The sequence below is a fragment of the Mustela nigripes genome, chromosome 17, assembly GCF_022355385.1.
Source record: "Mustela nigripes isolate SB6536 chromosome 17, MUSNIG.SB6536, whole genome shotgun sequence".
NCBI lineage: Eukaryota > Metazoa > Chordata > Mammalia > Carnivora > Mustelidae > Mustela > Mustela nigripes.
Window position 1 is genome coordinate 46,469,852 of NC_081573.1, and position 19,739 is coordinate 46,489,590.

The following is a 19,739-nucleotide window of genomic DNA, read 5'->3' on the forward strand; positions in this document are numbered from 1 at the left end:
CTCCCAAAGTTGTGTGCTGAGCTCTTCCCATGACATCTTGACCCCTCCCAGGGGCCCCGCCAGGTGTGGTTCCTTTTTCTGGCTCACTGAGTCTTCTGTGTGGATGCTTACTCTACTTGCTTTGTCCTGGTTTTCTCACATTTTCTCCATCCAGGAACTTTGTTTTCTTCCTCTGGAGGAGATCCGTCTTCCCCACCACATCCTCCTCCACCCACTGCTTCCCAGGAGAGCAGGCAAGAGGAGGCATTGTCTGGGCCCTCTTGTGTGTTTTCTTTTACTTGATGTACCTTCCCTTCCCTCCAGTTTTTCAAATCTGAAATCAGATAGGCATGAAGTGTAGTCAGTAGACAGTGAGGACTGAATGAAAACGAGCATGGTTTATTTAGGGGGCGAGAAAGAAGTCTATATTGGCAGGCCGGCTCTTCCAGCTCCTTCCAGCTTCCTACAGTTACAGCCTCTGGTACCACTGGCTTAGGGCTGAATCTGGCACGTGGGTCTTAGGGAAGCCAAGGCACAAAGCTTCACACAGAGCTCGGTTCTCAAGGTGCCAAAAGAACCAGGGAAGGAGCAGGCAAGTTTCAAGGGCTGGGTGGGGGACCAGTTAGGAGAGGCTGAGGGTGGACAGCGGGGCAAAAGTGTGCTGATAACCCCTTTGAACTCCTCAAACAAAGCACAGCCCAGGTGACCCCACTGCTCTTACCTTTAATGTCTTTTTCCAAGTACTTTCCCTAGTGGCACAGTCAGGTCATTGTTCAACCATGTCCCCGCACCCCAATCCCTGCATTTCATTGAGGGAACAATTTATATGAGAGTCACCCCAGGCCCCAGACTATAAATTGTTGGAAATGGAGAGTTTGGCCTAGGAGAAGGGAAGGAAGCAGGGTTGACCAGTCCCCTGTGGAGAGGAAGTAGAAAAGAGAGAAAACACGAATGGTGATTTTTCCTTGTATTTTTCTCTAGCAAGTCTCCACAAGAAGGATGTTTCAAGCTTCTATAGCAACAGTTTTCCTAAACACATAATATAATCACATAAAACAATTATAATCTTTCTGGAGTCTTGAAATTAACAAACATTTCTTTTTTTAAAAAATGCAAACATCTGAGACCTGAAATGTTAACAGCGTTAACAGTCAAGTTTCCCATAAGAAGTAGAAGGTACACAAAGTTGCAATTTAGTAGGGAATTTCAGCTTACAGAAATGTAAGCAGTGGGCACATGGGTGGCTCAGTGGGTTAAGCCTCTGCCTTCAGCTCAGGTCATGGTCTCAGGATCCTGGGATCAAGCCCCGCATCAGGCTCCCTGCTCAGCGGGGAGCCTGCTTTCCCCCTCTCTCTGCCTACTTGTGATCTCCTTCTCTGTCAAATAAATAAATAAAATATTTTTTTTTAAAAAGAAAGAAATATAAGCAGCATTAAGGGAATCAAGAGAACGTGAGTCTGACGAAAGCAGGAAGCCCTTAGCACCTACAGGCCTGAAGGAGGAAAGGGAGCTCTGTGAAAGCGGCCTCTGGACGGAGCTGTTTCAGTGGCAGAAGCAGCCACTGCCTGAACCTCTGTGATGAGAAGGAAGGGAATAGGAAGGAAACACCATCCTCGGGCTGCCTCCGGTGCTTCCCATTGTCTGAAGCCAGCTGGAAGCCAGAAGGAGAAGAAGCCCGTTGATGCCACCCTCAGGGATTAGCTGCCCAGGGCCCAAGGAGGGCAGAGGAGGGCGGAGAATGGATCTGGGGGACGCGGGACATGCAGGGAATGACCGAGCCCAGTCAGCACCAGAATGAGGGTGGGGAGAGGAGACTGAGGAAGGCAAATGCAGGGTGGGATCCAGCCTTTATTAAAATTTAGGCATTGTGTCATCCTGGATGTTTTGCCCTAATTTTGTTTTTTAAAAGCTATTACATTAAAATATTATTTGTCTGGCTAATGAAATAAAATATTATTTGGGTGGCTCAGTGGGTTGAGCCTCTGCCTCCCGCTCAGGTTATGATCTCAGGGCCTTGAGATCGAGCCCCACATCCAGCTCTCTGCTTCCTCTGCCGTGGCTCTGCTTCTCTCTCTCTGCCTGCCTCTCTGCCTACTTGTGATCTCTTTGTGTCAAATAAATAAATAAAATCTTTAAAAAATAAAATAAAATAAAATATTATTTATCTTGATGACTGAATTGTTTAGCATTTCCCGCCCCCTTTAAATTTTGTGCCATTGGCCACACTCTCATCCTGGCTCTAGAGGGATTCTCTCTGGATAAAGGTATTGTGGGTGGTTTTTATTTTCTCATTTTTGCTGACCTGTATGTTCTGATTTTTCAAGTGAACGTGTGTTCCTTGTTTAATAAAAACAAATGCAAAATTTTCCTCTTTGAAAGTAGGGATCTTGAGGCACCTGAGTGGCTCAGTCAGTTAAGCAGTTAAACATCTGCTTTCAGCTCAGGTCCTGATCCTGGGGTCCTGGGATTGAGCCCCGTGCTGGGCTCCCTGCTAAGCAGGGAATCTGCTTCCCTCTCTCTCTCTGCCCTTCTTCCCCAGCTCATGATCTCTCTGTCTCTCAAATAAAAAAATAAAATCTTTAAAAAAAGAACTTAAAAACAAAAGTAGGGACTCTTATTCATGCAACATGGAGCAGACTCAGCAACAAAATCAAATGTTTGTTGAACGAGTGAATTAAGAAATGTGTATCCACTCTATTTCCAAATCCCATCTCTTCCCAAGTTCTAACTCAAATGCCACTTTCTCATGAAATATTTCCTTATATCCCCAAACACATTGGCCTCTGAAGGCCCACACAATGTGTACATGGGGCACCCCTGTCTCTTCGTGGCCTCTGCCACCTGCCCTCTCCCTCACTTGGTTCCTTTACATTAGCCCCCTCCTGGCTATCGCTTCCGGCGCATGGGGAGCAATTGATTAATATTTGGTGAATGAATGAATGAGTGAATGTGGCCTCTCCCTTTTTTTTGTATCATTCCTGACATAATCTGTTTTGTTCTAGATAGATGTGTATTTATCTCACCTCCCCTCTTCTTAAGCAACTCAGGCCGTCTTCCTACCCACTTTGATGTGACCATTGGTGCCTGGCACATTGCTTGGAATGTAGTTAATGACAACCACTAACAATGAGAGTAGGGAGAGTCATTTTTTTGAGCCAAGCCTTGTGTTATACATTTACAGGTATCCATCACCTCATTTATTTACCTAAATGACTGTGAGGCTGCAACATCCGTAGGAGTGCAAGTAGTCATAAAAGAGAACTCTTGTTTTTAGTTGCACTTTACAGTTAAGGAAGGCGAGGCATGGAGAGGTTAAGTTGCAGGGCAGAGATCACATTGCTAATAAATGGCATGACAGGAAACTGTGGTCCCAAATTATACCAGATCAGTAGTTCTCAGAGCATAGTCCAGGAGCCACTGGGGTTCCCAAAGCCCTTGAAGGGGTCTGTACATTGAAAACCACTCTTGTGTGCCTACAGTGATTTTCTCAAGTCTACATGCCATGTGCTATCAAACACCTAAAATGCAAAAGTAGGGATAAGAATCCCACTGTCATCTGTTAAGCCAGACACTAAAGAGATTTCCAAAAATGTAAAAGAATGCCAATGTTTTCACTTCATTTTTTAATGTTTTGTAAAATATGGTTGTTTTTCATAAAACATATTGTTTATGTTAGCATGTAATGTGATTACTATTGTTATTTTAAAATAAATTAACAAATACTTAAAAATTGTATTGGTGTTAATTTCTAAGATGGTCAATATCAGTAGATGTGGCCCACATTTAAACAAAAACTCTTTGGGGTCCTCAACGTCTTTAAGAGTATTATGGGGTCCAGGGATCAACTTGCTTGAGTATTAGATGTACTAGGTAATATTTAAGTTTCTTAGCAGCTCTAAAATTTCAGGATTCTCTACTCATGAAGCAGTTTAGGTCATACATAACTTTTGGAAGGCAGGGGCAGGGCCTCCAGGTCACGAGGCAGTCTCTGGGGCAGCTCAGGGAAGAGGGGCCATCTTGGGATTGAATTCTGTCTGTGTCTAGGTTCCACTTTGTTTCACTGGTCTTGGGCACCTGGATTTATTCTGCTCTTAATTGCTCTGTGGACTTCTGGAAACTCCTGTTCCTGTTTTGGACTCCCCCATGACTCCCAGTTATGATTCAGTTCTCCAAGACTCATTATTTTAATCTTTGTCCCTCATCCTCTTTTATGCTTATATGATGTGTGTCACTCTTTTCCTTGACCCTTGACTAGATCCTGCTGCCAACTTTTATTTTATCTTCCAACCAGGTTTATTGAACATATAAAAATTCTGTGTATAAAGTGACATGGACCTGCTGCTTCAAAACATGATCCTTTCTTACTAATATTTTGATAAGTCAGTCCATTGAGTGTCCAAAGGCAACTTACTCTGAAATTAATAGGAAAGTGCCCAATACACACTAAAGAAATGGCCTCACTACTGGAACTTTAATAGTTCTACAAGGTAATTAACATTGAGCCCCCGTGACAGGCTGTGGGTGAACTTATCAAGGGGGTCATTTTGTGCAATGCCCCTATGATGCCATCATATTTCTGGATCATCATGTTCCATTATCTTTTTTCTTTAATTTTTATTTATTTATTTGACAGAGGTCACAAGTAGGCAGAGAGGCAGGCAGAGAGAGAGGAGGAAGCAGGCTCCCCGCCGAGCAGAGAGCCCAACACATGGCTCCATCCCAAGACCTGAGATCATGACCTGAGCCAAAGGCAGAGGCTTAATCCACTGCCCCATCCAGGCGCCCCTTCATTATCTTTTTTTTTTTGTAGTTTTATGGTTTTATTAATGCAAATATGACGTGTACACAAGCTGACTATTCATTTTCTTCACGGCACAGCCTGGCCTTGGGATTGGTAACTCTGACTGCTGGCTGGGCTGCTCTTTCCACAATGGCTTTGTGGTTCTTGGAGGAGACATTGTGAGCAGTTGCTGCACAGTAAGATTTGTTGCCCGTCAGGAGCACTTCAAGCTCCTTGACATTGTGGACTAGGAACTCCGCAAGGGATTTCCTTGCAGAGTATAGTTAACACAGTTAACGTTTTTTTTTGTTTGTTTGTTTCTCTGGTAACTAATGTTGGGCATCAAGATCTGGCCCTTGGGGGCACCTGGGTGGCTCAGTGGGTTAAGCCACTGCCTTCGGCTCAGGTCATGATCTCGGGGTCCCAGGATCGAGTCCCGCATCGGGCTCTCTGCTCGGCAGGGAGCCTGCTTCCTCCTCTCTCTCTCTGCCTGCCTCTCTACCTTCTTGTGATCTCTCTCTGTAAAAAAAAAAAAAAAAAAAAAAAAAGATCTGGCCCTTGAATCTTCAGTGCACCCTATTGTCAATGCCTCTGGGCTTCCTCCTGTTGCGCTTAATTTTGACCTATTGGTCTGACTGGTGCCAGATGGACTTATTGGTCCTCTTTTTAATGATCTTGGGCTTCACCAGAGGTCTGAGGGCAGCCATGCTGCCCAGTAATAGATGGCTGCCACCTGTGCAGGCAGAACTGAGGAAGAGAGGGGAACCGTGTTCCCATTATCGGATTCCAGACACACCACAGGAATATTGGTGAAATCTGAGGTTAGCTGGACTAGAACAGATATCACCCCAGCATGCTCATCTGATGGCATCCCACAGCAGCCCAGATTAAGTCCTTGCACACCTGTGCCCAGGACTCCAACAATGGCTCGATTCTTCGTTGTGTCCTCCAAGTGCTGCTCCAAGGTCGTCTTCATCCCGCCTACTATCCATCCAGCCCTGCCCTGCTGCCAACTTTCTACACTTAGTCTTCCATAAATGAAGGTCTTAAAATATCCAAACACTTCCTGAACAACAGATTAGCCCCAAATATCTTATTTCATGTTGCCCGAGGGATATACGGGGTTACAACAGATTTCATGATTTAAATTCTTTATCATTGATTATGTCTGGGAAGGTAAAGAGGTGGAAGGGAAACTCATTCTTTTGTAATGCCTTTTGAATGACTAGCCAAAAAATAAACTGAAACTTTGTTTCAAATGAAGCAAAAAATTAATAATTTATCCTGAAATAACTTCCTTGTTAAATTATCATTAAGTTATCATTCTCCCCTGGGAATGCTCATCTTGCAGGGTGCTTACAGAAGTACAAAGTGGATCACAGATCACTGGACAGTGAAAAATGAATGTGCCTTTTGGGATGGAAACTGCTTTGGGGAGCTTTATGGTGTTTTGTTTGGTTTTGTTTTTCTGCTTTTCAGTCTACCGAGTCACAGTTTGATGGAACAGACTGAGAATATTCATGGGCCTCTGTTATTTCATGAAAATGATATTTTATAAAAATCCATAAACTTAGATAGAGTATATATTGTATATATAGTAACATACTGGATATACTTTATACTTTCTGTTAAAGCATTTGATGTCATTAGTGGTTAATTCATTAGGTATTTGATGGTAATTGCTGGTATTTGATGTAATTGGTGATTTCTTCATGCTCTGTGGATGCATATGGAGAAAGAAGGTGCTATTCCCAACCAAGACATCTATCTGCTGTGAGATCTTTGGCCAAGTCTTGCCCCGGATCTCCATGACCCACGTCTGTCCCACAGAAGGAAGACTTGCCTTTGAGGGACAGTTGTGAGGAAAACATAAGGTCCAGACCTCAAAGCCTTTTGGAAATTTAGAAGTACTTTTCGGAACCTAAGTAGTAGTAGTAACTATTCCTCATGCTTAATTCTTAGAACACTATGGAAGGAAACCAAAAACTAGACATTGGCTCAGTTTGCCAGATTAGAACAAGATGGCTAAATTCCAAAGCAAGTCAGTGGTGGTGGAGCCTGCTCTATCTGCCTTTCTCCAGCCCAAAGAAATATCCTTGAAGCTGGAGGTCAGTCTGGGTCAGTGGTCTTCAAAGTGGGAATAGCATCATCTATTTGCAGATCCTCAGCTTTGTGTGGGAGCAGGGCTGCTTGCTTGCTCTGGTTCTCCTTCGCAAAACCCCACCCTCGGGTTCTCCTTTCCAAAACCAATTTCACAATCTGCCCTTTTGCTTGATAAAAAGAATGCGTGCTCCTAACCTGCCTTGAACTGCCCTGGGGGAGTCAAAACCTCTGGGGCACCAAACAAAGAGACACTTTGAAATATAGGTTTCTGAAAAGGATCCTTTAATAATAATTAATCAAAGGGGGAAAAGTCCTGCCTCCCTTTTGTCTTCCATTGTCTTGTACATTTTTTTATTGGGAGGAATTGGACTGTGTTATGATAGTCTGAATTCAGATACTGTGTACCGATGCCGCGGGGTTCAGGTGACTTCACTTCTTCCATCTCTAGTTCATTGTTGAAAAACCTTTGCTCCTAGCAACAGCCCCACAAAATCAAAGGAAACATCCAATCATCAGAATGCCTACCCACCCCCCCATATTTAAGATAAGCTGTTCCATTCAGTATGTTTCTTTTAGTACTCACCCCAGGACATCTTTTGTGGAAAGAAAAGTTACCTCTAAATGGGTACAAGTTAATAATGCTGATAATAATAATAATAATAATAATATATTATTATTATTATATTATGAAGTATATTATTATATTATGATATAATATATCTGGGACTATCATATTATTCAAGATACACTGCATCAATTTGCTAGCAAAAGTTCCATGTGATTTCTTTCAGATTTTCTGTGCATTAATTGATACAGTATTTAATAAGGTACTTTTATCAAAGCATATCCTGAAATATTTATTCCAATAGCAGTCAATCCTCATCTTATTTCACTTATAAAATGTTTAATGATGCAGTGTTGGGCTAATTAGCGCAATATGCCTTTCTCTTACATTGGAAAGTTCAATCATGATGTCAAGCAAAAGTAGTAAAGTTAAATTCTGATTTTTGTACATTGTTTTATTTTCAAAAACTGAACACCTGGTATTTATATATATGCACATGCACACATCAAAGAAATATTATATCTTCCTGTATTTCTTGCTTTGTAAATAGCTTACAGTACTAGTTGAATTTATATTGAAACATAAGTGATGATAAATAGCATAATTACCTTGTTTTTATAAATTATTCTAAATGTGAATAAATTAATTATATAACAGCTGCATTATTTGAATCTTACCTGCTTTTAGTAATGTGTTGTACCAGATGTGTTCCATAACTTATTTCTCAGTAGTTGTTATAATATTCCTCAAAAATGCCTATTAACACATTTACTTGACTTTTAAAAGTTAGGCAGAAATTAACTCTGATGTAGTTTATTGGTTTGAAAATGAGGATCAGAGTTGACAATTAGGTAGTATGATGCATGTTTTTCATAAATGGAATGAGACTTATCTCTAAGACTTTTAAAAAGTATATATTTAAAATGTGGGATGAAGAAACTACTTTTATTGAAAAAATATTGAGGGGTACCTGGGTGGCTCAGTGGGTTCAGCCTCTGCCTTCGGCTCAGGTTATGATCTCAGGGTCCTGGGATCGAGCCCCGCATGGGGCTCTCTGCTTGGCAGGGAGCCTGTTTCCCTCTCTCTCTCTGCCTGCCTCTCTGCCTACTTGTGATCTCTGTCAAATAAATAAATAAAATATTTTTTAAAAAGAAAAAAATATTGAATTGGCTATGTGCATTAGAATTAATATTTTGGTTTTTTTTCCAATATTTTCTGAACATACCAGATTAAACAAGATGTCTCTTACATGAAAGAGTAACAGGCAGGGACACCTGGGTGGCTTAGTCGGTTGAGTGTCTGACTCTTTTTTTTTTTTTTCTTTGAGTGTCTGACTCTTGTCGTGATCTCATGGGTCATGGGATGGAGCTTACCTCAGTTTCTGTGATCATGGGGGAGTCTGCTTGAAGATTCTCTCCCTCTACCTCTCCCCTATCCCCCACATGCACTCTCTCTCTAAGAAATAAGTAAATCTTAAAAAAAAAAGGAGTAACAGGCATAACTGTATAATTCTTAATATTAACAATTATATAACCTGATGATAATTTTTTTTAAAGATTTCATTTATTTGTTTGACAGAGAGAGAAAGATCACAAGCAGGCAGAGAGGCAGGCAGAGATGGGGGGAAGCAGGCTCCCTGCTCAGGGAGCCTGATGTGGGGCTCGATCCCAGAACCCTGAGATCATGACCCAAGCTGAAGCCGAGGTTTAACCCACTGAGCCACCCAGGTGCCCCTGATAATTAATAATTCTTAAAGCTATTTGAGTATACTACTTTCCAGAAATTAAGAAAGTGAATGACTCTAATTAGGAAACAAATTATTTTCTATTTTCCAATTATTTATTTTCATCAAAACTGAAGGAAGAGGGGTGCCTGGGTGGCTCAGTTGTTAAGCAACTGCCTTCAGCTCAGATCATGATCCCAGGATTCTGGGATGGAGTCCTGCATCAGACTCCCTTGTCAGAGGGAAGCCTGCTTCTCCCTCTCCCACACCCCCTGCTTCTATTCCTTCTGTTGCTGTGTGTCTCTCTCTCTGCATCAAATAAATAAATAAATAAAATCTTTTTTAAAAAACTGAAGGAAGAACACGTAATGAAATGCTGGATCTAGGCAGTGATCATTAATGGCTGCTAAACCATCAGGTGAAAAAATGATGGAGACCTTGGTAATGGGTGGATACAGCTAATAACACTGAACCCACTGATACAGCCTATCACACACACACACACACACACACACACACAAGAAACCCAGACTTTAGGTACCTCCAATGAAATAAAAAGTACAAACACACCAGCTATGAAGAACTCTTGCCAAAGTATCAAATCTGTATCTAATCAAGGCTCAAGATCTAAATACCAATTTTCAGGAAATACAGAGACCAAAGAGATGTAATCAACAAAATCCAGAACATGGAAAACATATCCACAGGACAAATGACCCAGTTCTTCAACAAATCAATTGCAAGGGGAAAGAAAAACAAGGAGAAAGAATCTATTGGTTTGAAAAAAAAAAAAAAAAAGACTTAGGACACCTGGGTGACTCAGTGGGTTAAGCCTCTGCCTTCGGCTCAGGCCATGGTCTCAGGGTCCTGGGATGATGCCCCGTGTAAGGGCTTGGCGAAGTCTGCTTCTCCCCCTCCCCCTGCTTGTGCTCGTGCGCACTCTCTCTCTCTCTGCAAATAAATAAATAAATAAAATATTTTTAAAAAATTAAGATTGGAAAAAAAAAAAGACTTCAGAGGAGCATCTGGGTGGCTCAGTCAGCTAAGCATCTGACCCTTGACTCTTGTTCTCAGCTCAGGGCTTGATATCATGGTTGTGAGTTTAAGCCCCATGTTAGGTTCCATGCTAGGTGTGGAGCCTACTTAAAACAAAACCAAACCAAGAGAAATATGAATAGAGCCAGATGTAATTTGTGGGCATTGTTAGACTCTTGAGTTGAAAAACCAACTCTAAAATCCAAACCAAATCAAAACAAAAGCATGTATGATATAACCTAGGGACATTTAGACAATGGCTGGATATTGGATGATTTACATTTCTTAGGTATACTGCTTTGTTTCAACAGTGTCTTTATTTTTAAGAGATATTTATAGAGGTATTCTTTCTATTCTCATCCCAAGATGATTCTTGGGATTTGCTTCAAAATGATCCAACGGTGGTGAAGGGGTGGGAGTGGAGGACAGATAGCAGGAAAGGACTGAAATGAAAAAGGTTGGCTGTGGGTTGGTGAAATTGTCAAAGCTGGATGGGAGTCATGTGGAGATTAATTTTATTATTTTTCTACATTTGTACAGACTTGAACTTTTTAATAATAAAAATTAAAAGATAAAAACAAATCTAAAAAAAAAAAAAACCTCATTGAAGGAGTATCTACTCTAGCTCTCAGCTAATAGATCAGTAAAACTAATTTTTTGATGATATATCACTGTGTGATTTTTGGCATATACCTTGAAAGGATTGAGTGACTGATGTTGGTATAACAAAACTCTCCATTCCTGTATGCCTGTTTATATGGACAGTGCTTAAATGTGGAGAGACAAAAACAAGCAATGATTGTTTATTCAGAACTCTTTCATTTCATTTCACTTTTTTAAAGATTTTATATAGTTATTTGACAGAGACACAGAGAGAGAGGGAACACAAGCAGGGGGAGTGGGAGAGGGAGAAGCAGGCTCCCTACTGAGCAGGGAGACCGATCTGGGGCTCTATCCCAGGACCTTGGATCATGACCTGAGCCAAAGGCAGATGCTTAATGACTGAGCCACCCAGGCACCCTGAACTCTTTTGTTTTAGCCAGAGGTGATATTTATCCATGAATTCATGAGCAAACAGGAAAAAAAGAAGAGCCCCATCCAGTCTTTTAAGAGACCTGTATTTTCAAGAATTTTTTTCTTTTTATGTTTAATAGTTGCTTATATTGTTATATCTTTTTAGAGAGTGGGGAGGGAGAGGGAGAGAGAGAATCCCAAGCAAGCTTCATGTCCAGTGCAGAGTCTGACTTGGGGCTTGATCTCACAACCCTGAGATCATGATCTGAGCCTAAATCAAGAGTTGGATGCTTAACCAGTTGAGCCACCCAGGTGCCCCAATTATTTATATTATTTATCAGAGTAATATTTATGTTGTTTTGATCAATTATATACTAATACCAACTATAACAACCCAATCCAGAAGAAGTTTTTAATATTTGGAGACTTTGGGATCAGGAAAAAAAAACTTCAAAAATTATACCAAAAGGGGTACCTGCGTCATGCAGTCAGTTAAGCTTCCAAAACTTGCTCTCAGCTCAGGTCATGATCTCTGGGTCATGAGATCGAGCCCCTTGTGGGATTCCACACTCTGTGGGGAGCCTGCTTGGGATTCTCTCACTCCTTCTCCCTCTGCTCCTCCCCCACTCTCTTCTCCAAATCAATCAATCAATCAATCAATCAATCAATAAAATTAGAAAAAAAAACAAAATAAAAATTACATTATGAAGATAAAAATATAAGGGGAAATGCAATGGAAATATAATTTTAAGAAGAAAAAGGAGTGATATAACTTAGAGTTACACAAGAAGTTGTTCATATGCTTTTAAAAATAGGTGATGGGTTTGGGGTGCCTGGCTGACTCCGTCAGTAGAGCCCGCGACCCCTGATCTCAGGTCGTGAGTTTGAGGCCCATGTTGGGGATAAAAATTAACTTAAAAAAATAGGCGATGGGGTATCAAATTAGAGCATTAAGATCATATGGATGTATTTAGAAGAATGACGTAACCGTTTTATTTTGAAGTGTTATTTATGAGATACTGTAGAGCTGCCCTCTACACTCCCAGCAGGGCATCAGTATCATATGATCTACCAGAAGTTACATCCTTTGCAATTCTTTATACTTCTGTTCAAAAATGTTAAATATTAACCAAAAATATGTAGGGAGACTTTTGTTTGGGAATTTTTTATTGAGTTAAGTTCACATAACATAAAATTAACCATTAACCACATTAAAGCATACAATTCGTGGCATTTACTATGTTTATAATATTGTGCAACCACCCCCTCTATTTCGAGACATTTGCATCATCTCAAAAGGAAACCCTGCACTCCTTAGGCAGTAACTTCCATCTCTCCCTGCCTATTTCCTGGCAACCTCTAATCTGTTTTCTGTCTCTATGGATTTACCTATTCTGATGTTTCCTATAAATGGAATCATGCGATACTGGACTTTCTGTGTCTGGTTCCTTTTACTTAGCATAATGTTTTTGAGGTGTATCCAAGTGGGAGCATGTACCAGCACTTCCTTCCCTTTTATGGTTGAAAAATATTCCATTGTCTGTATATACCCCATTGTGATTATTCATTCATCAGATGATAAACATTTGTCTTGTTTCCACCTTTTCGCTAATAGGATCGTGTTGCTATGAACATGCATGTACCAGTATTTGTTTGAATATTTATTTCCAACTCTTTTGGGTCTCTACTTGGGAACAAAATTATTGAAAATTCTGTTTCACTTTTTGAGGAACTGCCAGACTTTTCCACAACCACTGTACCTACATTTCCAGCAACCATGGGTTCCAATTTCTCTGCCTCTTTGAGAACTCTTGTTATTTTCATTAAAAAAAATTGTGACTCGCCTGGTAGGTATAGAGTGGTATCTCACTGTGGTTTTTGATTTGCATTTCCCTATTGATGCTGAATATCTATTCATGTGATTGTTGGCCATGACTACCTAGTTTTTACAGAATTATTTTCAGGGGTGTGCAAGCAAAAGTGTTATGGTCCACGGCTGTAGACATAAGCTGTTGTGTTTCTGAAGGCCTTGTCTAGTACTCTTCTGTTTTCCAGCAGCATCCTGCTCTCACCTCAAGGCTTTGTGAGTTTGTCTAAGTGACCCTCCTCCCATCTAGAGGTGCAGAACTAAAAATAAAAAAATACTTTCCTGGGCGCCTGGGTGGCTCAGTGGGTTAAGCTGCTGCCTTCGGCGCAGGTCATGATCTCGGGGTCCTGGGATCGAGTCCCACATCGGGCTCTCTGCTCAGCAGGGAGCCTGCTTCCTCCTCTCTCTCTGCCTGCCTCTCTGCCTACTTGTGATCTCTCTCTGTCAAATAAATAAATAAAATCTTTAAAAAAAAAATACTTTCCTTCTCAGTGGGGTGGCTGGCGGGTCTGTGCAGACTGAAACTACAATTTATAATACCAAATCTTCTTTCTCTGCTCCCTGCTAAATGAGCCCTCCTATGTTTTGAAGACATTTTAAAAAAAGAGACTGAACTAATGAAAGGTTTAAGCAACACTCAAGGACCCACAGGGTATACTTACTAGTGCCAAGATAATATCTACCATTGATTGAAGGTCCTATGTGGGGCCATGGTCTTGTGCTAGGGGATCTATTTACATGTCAACAAATAAAAAGACATCTAATTTAATAACAGTACTACTAATAAATAGGGCTGGCTTAAGGAATAGGCATGTCAAAAGCTTTTGAAATATGTTTTAAACCTAAGTGATGTACATAATATTTACACATTGTGAGTATGCTGTTCAGCCCCATGTGGCAGGAAGTGTAGATTGGCTCACACAACACTCTTTCCATCCTCTTTCTGCCATGGAAGCCAGAAGGGGGAAAAAATTACCTTCTAGATTCTCTGCTGTTGGGAGTAGCTATGTGATATAATTTTGGCCACTAAGAATGTAAGCTCTATGAGAACAGGGATTTTTGTCTATTTTGTTCTCTACTGGTCAAAACTCACCAAAATGTACACTCTAAAAATATCCAGTTTGCGTGGGGATTAGGAACATTGTGGGAGTGGGAGGACATGACTTACTGGCACTCATGACCACCGAAATGGGTCATTCATGCATTCCATGGACACTGAACTACCATGAGTCACAATGTGCTGGGACTCAAGGGTGAGTAATGACCAGTCCTTGTCCTTGAAGAGGTCAGACTTCAAAACAAGACAAGACATCTAAAGAAATTCTTTAAAGAGGATAAGCTAAGATGTTGTTCAGGGGTACAAACTTGCAACCAGTAGTAAATAAGTCCTAGAGGTCTAATGCACAATTTAGTGAATATAAACAACAATATTGTATTATAGTCATCAAATTTCCAAGGACTAGAACTTAATTATTCCAGCCACTAAAAATAAATTATAATTATGTAACATGATAGAGGTGGTGGTTGTTGCTATAATGGCAATCATATTACAATATGTAAATTGTACAAAATTAACACGTTGTACACCTTAAATTTACACGATGTTATATGTTAAATATATTTCAGTTTAAAAAACATCCAGGGGCACCTGGGTGGCTCAGTCGGTTAGGAATCTGACTCTTGATTTCAGCTCAGGTCATGATCTCAGGGTTGTGAGATCACGTCAGGCTCCATTGTGGAACCTGCTTAATATTCTCTCTCTACCTCTATCTATGAGCCCCTTCTCTGCTCCCATGTGCTCTTTCTCTCAAAAACAAAACAAAACAAAACAAAACAACAACAACAACAACAACAAAAAACCACCATCCAGTTTGTTACATTATTTTATTTCAATAATGTGAAAAATAAGAGCGATTGTTAAACAAATTAAAAGGCAAGTTACAAACTAAAAAAAATAATAATAATAACAAATTTCTTAGCCCTGCAGGAATCCTGGGAGAAAGGGAGGCACCAAGAAACCTCTTTCTAGAAATTTCAACTAAATTGCCGAGCTAGCTGATATTTAACCAGCCAACACTAGATGTCACCATTGTGCTGTGCAAATACAGCTGGCGGTCTGGCGTGCTATTTAATATTTAGGAAGGGGTCAGGCTTTTCGAGCGTTTCAAGAGCGCTCATTTTTTCACCCCCGTTTGACGCTGGAATATGATTGCTGTGGCTTTACCAAAACTCCCTGAACCTTGATCTTCTCTTGTTTATGATTCATTCTACATCTCTCGTGCTTGGTACTGCTTTGAGCCAAGCTCTAAGGGACACACCAAAGCGGGGCGGGGGCGGGAGGGGTGTGTGGGTGTGTGTGTGTGTGTGTGCGCGCGCGCGCGCGCGCCTCATTGCTTCCTGTGAAGGATGGCAACATACAGGGTTCCTGTGTTATCTCTGCCTTGGACCTGTGCTTCCATCTCCTTGGAGGTCTGACAGGTGCAAGCTCCACTGCTAGAGCTGGAAAGAGAGCGACCCAGGGATGGGGAGCATGAGGGAAGTGTGTGCAGGTGACACTGCCCAGGTGGGAGAAAAGGAGAGACAAGGAGCCCACCTCCTAAGGGCTAGACACACATTTAAATTGGGGGAGACTTCTTGGTCCTGGGAAACTGAACAGCCTCCTGGGTTCTGTCACCAAAAGTTGAAGCTTTAACCAAGGCTCTTTTGGGACCATCCAAAACTATGAGTTAGGTACAAGAAATCACATGTAATATACAGAAGTTATTGTTCCCAGTTTTTAATGATTCCTGGACTTTGGCAAGAAATATGAAGAAAGAATGTATTGTACATGAACTATAAGAGAGTAATAAGGGGTAAGAGAGCTCACTTACATTTAATTTGTTGCATGAGTAGTTAGTAATTTAGGAATTTCTGTTTAGGATAGTGTACTTCATGGATACCTGGGGTTTGTCCTGAGTGAAAAGAGGAAGGGCGCTCCACATATTAGAAATATAAGATTTTCCATTTGCAAGGCTATCTAGGCAATAACCCTATTCACAGGCTTACTTACCCTTGTACTTATGGAAAGTAACCCAGTTACTTTCTACAGTAGCAGTATAGTTACTACAATCTATATGTAGGTAGAGTATGTCTCATCCATTTGGCGTATTGATGCTTTTAGGAATATTTTAACCTGTTAACATTTAATGTGATAAAATTTGGTCTGACATCTATCATCTTAAATGCTTTTAATTTTTGATGATTATTGCTGTCCTATTTAGTCCCCTTTGCTATGTAGACTTGGCTTTCTTTACTCTTATCATCCTTAGGTATTTTGGAAGATTTCTTCTGTTTTTATTCTACTAGTGGTACCATTGAGATTTTTAAACATTCTTAGAAATATTTTAGGTGTAGAAAAATAGCATATAATAAACCTCTATGTACCTCTTCTTGGCTTTATCATATGTTAACGTTTTGTGATGGCTGTTTCAGATGTTTCTAAGAACTAAAGCAGTACAGATATAATTGAAGTCCTCTATATTAAACTGCATTTCCCTCTCTGTGGCTCCAGAGGCAGTTTACCATCTGGATATGGTGTTAATTGCACCCATAGATGTTTTTAAACTTGTTATATATGGTTATTTCCATAAACATCATCACATTACTTTGCACATTTTGAATTACATAAATGGTATATCTTTTTGCAGCTTATTTTTTAAATTCAACATGATGTGATTGAGATTTTTTTGAAAAGATTTCATTTATTTATTTGAGAGAGAGAGCATGGTCAGGGGGAGGAGGAGCAGAGGGAGAGAGAGAATCTGAAGCAGGCTCCATGCCCAGTGCAGCACAGGGAGCTCAACATGGGGCCCGATGCCAGGATCCTGAGATCATAACCTAAGACAAAGGCAGCCACTTAACTGACTGAGCTACGCAGGCACCCTTGTAATTTAGATTTAAACACATAGTTCAAGTTCATTCATTTCTACTTATGTTTAGTATAGTATTTCATTTTGTGAGCTAAAGTTCAGTTGATTTAGCCATTGCCTTAATAATGGACACTAAGGTTGTTTGGAGTTTTTTCTTTTGAAAAACTGATGCAGTGAACATCATTGGACATGTTTCATTGCCTACATGTGAAATAATTTTTCTCTGACATAATTGCTGGGTCCAAATGTAGGGTGAGGGAAAGTGTAATGCTGGTGATGGAAAGAACATGTAACTGGCAACAAGGCCTGGTTTATTTTTTCTACCTTGACCATTTCCCTTTTTTGAGATACTGCATATTTCCTTTATAATAGCCTCAGCTTGTCATTGGTTAGTTGAGGTGATTGGACAATGATATTCAATAGTTCTATAATTTTGTGATCCTGTTTCTTTCTCAGGAGTAATTAAAATTTTTTTTCTATTTTAATTCTTTTTAGAGTGGGAAGAGGCAGATGGAGAGGGAGAGAGAATTTCAAGCAGGCCCCATGCCCAGTGCAGAGCTTGACAAGAGGCCTGACACAGGGCTGGTCCTACAACCCTGAGATCATGACCTGAACCAAAATCAAGAGTCATACGCTCATACAACTGAGCCACTCAGGTGCCCCTCAGGAGCAATTCTTAAGTGTAATATTGTTTTCCACTTCTAAGTACAGATGATGTAACCAAGACCGCAAATAAATTCATAACAACAAATGATACGGCAAAGGAAGAGATTATGCTCTCTAGTAAACTCCAAAGAAACATTTTCCAAGGAACTACCTTTCTTTTTTAAAAAAAGATTTTATTTATTTGACAGAGAGAGACACAGCAAGCGAGGGAGCACGAGCAAGGGGAGTGAGAGAGGGAGAAGGAGGCTTCCTACTGGGCGGGGAGCCCAGTGCAGGGCTCGGTCACAGGACCCTGGGATCAGGACCAGAGCTGAAGGCAGAGGCTTAACAACTGAGCCACCCAGGCACCCCCAAAGAACTATGTTTCTAGAAGATTACGAACTGAAGAGACAATAGGAAATATCCACGGTGGGGAAAGGGAAGGGGAATAAAAGTTGTTTTGCAGCAGGAATGGACAGGATTAGAATCTCCACTGGAGAGGTTATTTTAGTCAATGTGTAGACATTTTATCAGTTTCAAACCATTCCCACCAGGGAGAAGTCCTATGAATGTAGGATATGTGGGAAAGGTATCAGCTTTAATTCAAAACTGATTCAGCACTGAAGAATGGACATGGGGGTGATACTCTTCAAATATACAGTGTGTAAGAAAACCTTTGGGTGTAACTCCCAACTTAGCACTAGAGAAGTCCACAGAAGAGTTTTGAAGCTATCTCAATGTAAGGAATGTGGGAAAACCTTCAATAGGAGTACACAGCTAACTTGGCATTAAGCCGCACTGTGGAGAAACCCTGAGTTTTAAAACTAAGCATTATTATTATGAGATTTACATGTTGAAGCTTGTAGCTCTAGTTCGTTTTAACTAATGAATAGAATTTTCTACAGCCTACTTACCTACTTTTACTATTTCAAGGAGTGCCATAGTGAATATCCTCAAATGTGTTAAAGAAACAAACTCGGGGCACCTGGGTGGCTCAGTGGGTTAAGCCTTTGCCTTCATCAGGTCATGATCCCAGAGTCCTGGGATTGAGCCCCGCATTGGGCTCTCTGCTCAGCAGGGAGCCTGCTTCCCCAACCCCCTCTCTGCCTGCCTCTCTGCCTACTTGTGATCTGTCAAATAAATAACTAAATAAATAAAATCTTTATTTAAAAAAAGAAGCAAACTCAAAGAGGTCTGTAAGAAGAAAGCAAAAGCAAAGGTGTTCTTCATGTTTAATAGTTGGTAAGTACACACTACTTATATAATAGGGGTTACAGAATGAAGGGAATAACTCACAAATAGTAAGAAATCAGTAGAGGTAATATGCTCATTACATATTAAGTGAATAAACTCAATTTTGTACAACAAACATATACTAACAAGTGTGGGGTTTTTTATAGCAAGTAGAGCACGCAAGAACAATTTCCCACAAAAAATATAAAAAAGTTTGCAGTAATCATAATCTTTCCATTTAGAGTAGGTTACCTAGGAGGCAAATATAAAACTGTGGTACTCGGTGATAATGCTTTCTCTTTATTAAAGGAGGCCTTAGACGGAGACTCAAATTCTACGTTGGTCCTGCATGAATACATCTACCAGTGGAGCCCATTCAGAAGCCCAGATATGGGACATTCGGTATTTAGCTTTCCATCTTGCAGTACAGAAAGACGCCCCAGAAGAAGGCTGGTAAAGATGCTGAGTGAAGGGGCGCCTGGGTGGCTCAGTGGGTTAAGACGCTGCCTTCAGCTCAGGTCATGATCCCAGGGTCCTGGGATCGAGCCCCGCATCGGGCTCTCTGCTTAGCGGGGAGCCTGCTTCCTCCTCTCTCTTTCTGCCTGCCTCTCTGCCTACTTGTGATCTCTCTGTCAAATAAATAAATAAAAAACCTTAAAAAAAAAAAAAGATGCTGAATGAAACACTCCATGGTAACTACCACATATAGAGTGTGCACTGATTGGACACATACTACACTGGTGTCCCATTTGGCTTAGGCTCCTCTTTTTAATGCCTTTAGGTAACTGGTATGTAATGTTTTAAAATACTTCTTTAAAGAAATGTAGACATTGATTTCTCAAAAGCGTGTATAAGAATATTCATCCCTTTAAAGGTTTCTCATTAAA

The 19,739-nt window shown here is 40.7% G+C and overlaps 1 protein-coding gene across 1 annotated transcript; it reads right to left on the reverse strand.

Annotated features, from left to right (window-relative positions):
- Positions 1-4,459: 4,459 nt before the first annotated feature.
- LOC132004968 (ragulator complex protein LAMTOR5-like) lies at positions 4,460-5,735 on the reverse strand. Its single transcript, XM_059381630.1, has 2 exons — positions 5,534-5,735; positions 4,460-4,572 (listed from the first exon to the last, which is right to left on the reverse strand). Exons 1-2 carry the CDS (start codon positions 5,733-5,735, stop codon positions 4,460-4,462), a joined length of 315 nt encoding a protein of 104 aa, XP_059237613.1.
- Between the last annotated feature and the right edge of the window lie 14,004 nt (positions 5,736-19,739).